We start from the raw sequence: 1,795 nt of genomic DNA on the forward strand, positions 1-1,795 counted from the left end.
GAAAAAAATTTAGTTCTTAATTCGGAAAATTGCCACTTTATGGTTTAAGAAGACATTGTACTTGGACTTAAAGTATCATATAATGGGCTTAAGGTTGATCGAGCTAAAGTGGTTGCGATTGATAAGCTCCCCCGCTAAATAATTTGAAAGCCATTAAAAGTTTATCGAGACACGCCAGGTTCAATAAGCATTTTCTTAGGGATTTTTCTAAAATTACTAAGCCTTTATGTAATTTATTAGAAAAAGACTCATCATTTATTTTTGATGATACGTGTTTGCAAGAGTTCAATAGGATCAAAAAAGCATTAATTTCAGTGCCTATCATGATTGTGCCTGATAAAAAAGAGTCGTTTGAGGTGATGTGTGATTCAAGTGATTATGCTGTGAGAGCAGTTTTAGGCCAAAGAAGAGATAGATGTTTCGTGCAATTTACTATGTCAGCCGCATTCTTGATGGAGCACATTAGAATTACACAACTACTGAAAAAGAGAAGTTGGCTGTAGTGTTCTCGTTCAAAAAATTCAGGTCCTATCTTATTGGCTCTAAAATAATTGTTTATATTGACCATGCAGTGATTCGCTATATTTTTACTAAGAAGGATGCAAATTTGAGATTGATTCGGTGGATACTCTTGCTACAAGAGTTCTATTTTGAAATTCGAGACAAGAAAAGAAGTGAAAATCTTGTGGCGGATCATTTGTCTCGTTTAGAATTGGAAGGAAAAGCTGAATATGGACTCATCAAGGAACAATTTCCGGAAGAGCATCTTTTTGAGGTAAATTTTAAACTCCCTTGGTTTGCTGATATTTCTAACTTTTATGGTGTTTTGCCTCCAGATCTTAACAATCATCAAAGGAAGAAATTTTTTCTTGATGCCAAGTTCTATCTATGGGATGATCCATTTGTGTATAAGATGTTTTCGGATCAAGTGATAAGGAGATGTGTGTCTGATGTTGCAGCGAGAAAAATTCTAAAACAATGCCATTATGCGATGTATGGTGGTCACTTTGGAGCATCAAAGACATCCGCTAAGGTATTTCAATCTGGTTTTTTATTGGCCAAATATGTTTAAATATAGTTATACCTTGGTGAAATAATGTGATAGATGCCACATGATGGGAAATATATCTAGGCGTCATAAATTATCCCTTACAAATATTTTATAATTTGAATTGTTTGATGTTTGGAGTATTATTTTTATAGGTCCATTTCCCACATGTTTTGGTCAATATTATATTTTATTGGTTGTAGATTATTTCTCGAAATAGTTGGAAACAATTGCCACCCCAACTAATGATGCTATTGTAGTAGCAAAGTTTGTGCAGAAAATTTTTTTCATGCGGTTTGGAACTCCACGGGCAATTCTCAGTGATGACGACACACATTTTTACAATAAGATTTTCAATTCATTGATACCAAAATATGGTGTTAGGCAAAAAGATACATGTGCATACTATCCGCAAACAAATGGTCAAGCTGAAATATCCAATCGGAAAATTGATCAAATTATGGAAAAGACTGTCAAGACTAACCGGAAGGATTGGAAAATCAAGTTAGATGATGGTCTATGAGCTTATAGGACTAAATTCAAAACTCCAATTGGCATGTCTTCGTATAAGTTGGTTTTTGGGAAAGCATGAGATCTGCTAGTGGAGTTAGAACATTTTGCATATTGGGTTGTAAAGAAATTGAATTTTGATCTGAAAGAATATGACGAAGAACGGTTGATGTAGCGAATGAGATGGATGGATTTCGTAATGATGCATATGAAAATGTCAAGATCTACAAAGAACAG

The 1,795-nt window shown here is 34.2% G+C and overlaps 1 protein-coding gene across 1 annotated transcript; it reads left to right on the forward strand.

Moving 5' to 3' along the window:
* The first annotated feature begins 323 nt into the window (after positions 1-323).
* LOC140860612 (uncharacterized) lies at positions 324-1,571 on the forward strand. The gene is made up of 3 exons (XM_073263615.1): positions 324-492; positions 573-1,033; positions 1,269-1,571. Exons 1-3 carry the CDS (start codon positions 324-326, stop codon positions 1,569-1,571), a joined length of 933 nt encoding a protein of 310 aa, XP_073119716.1.
* Positions 1,572-1,795: the final 224 nt, after the last annotated feature.

Source organism: Henckelia pumila, chromosome 4 (genome assembly GCF_033568475.1).
Source record: "Henckelia pumila isolate YLH828 chromosome 4, ASM3356847v2, whole genome shotgun sequence".
Taxonomy (NCBI): Eukaryota; Viridiplantae; Streptophyta; class Magnoliopsida; order Lamiales; family Gesneriaceae; genus Henckelia; species Henckelia pumila.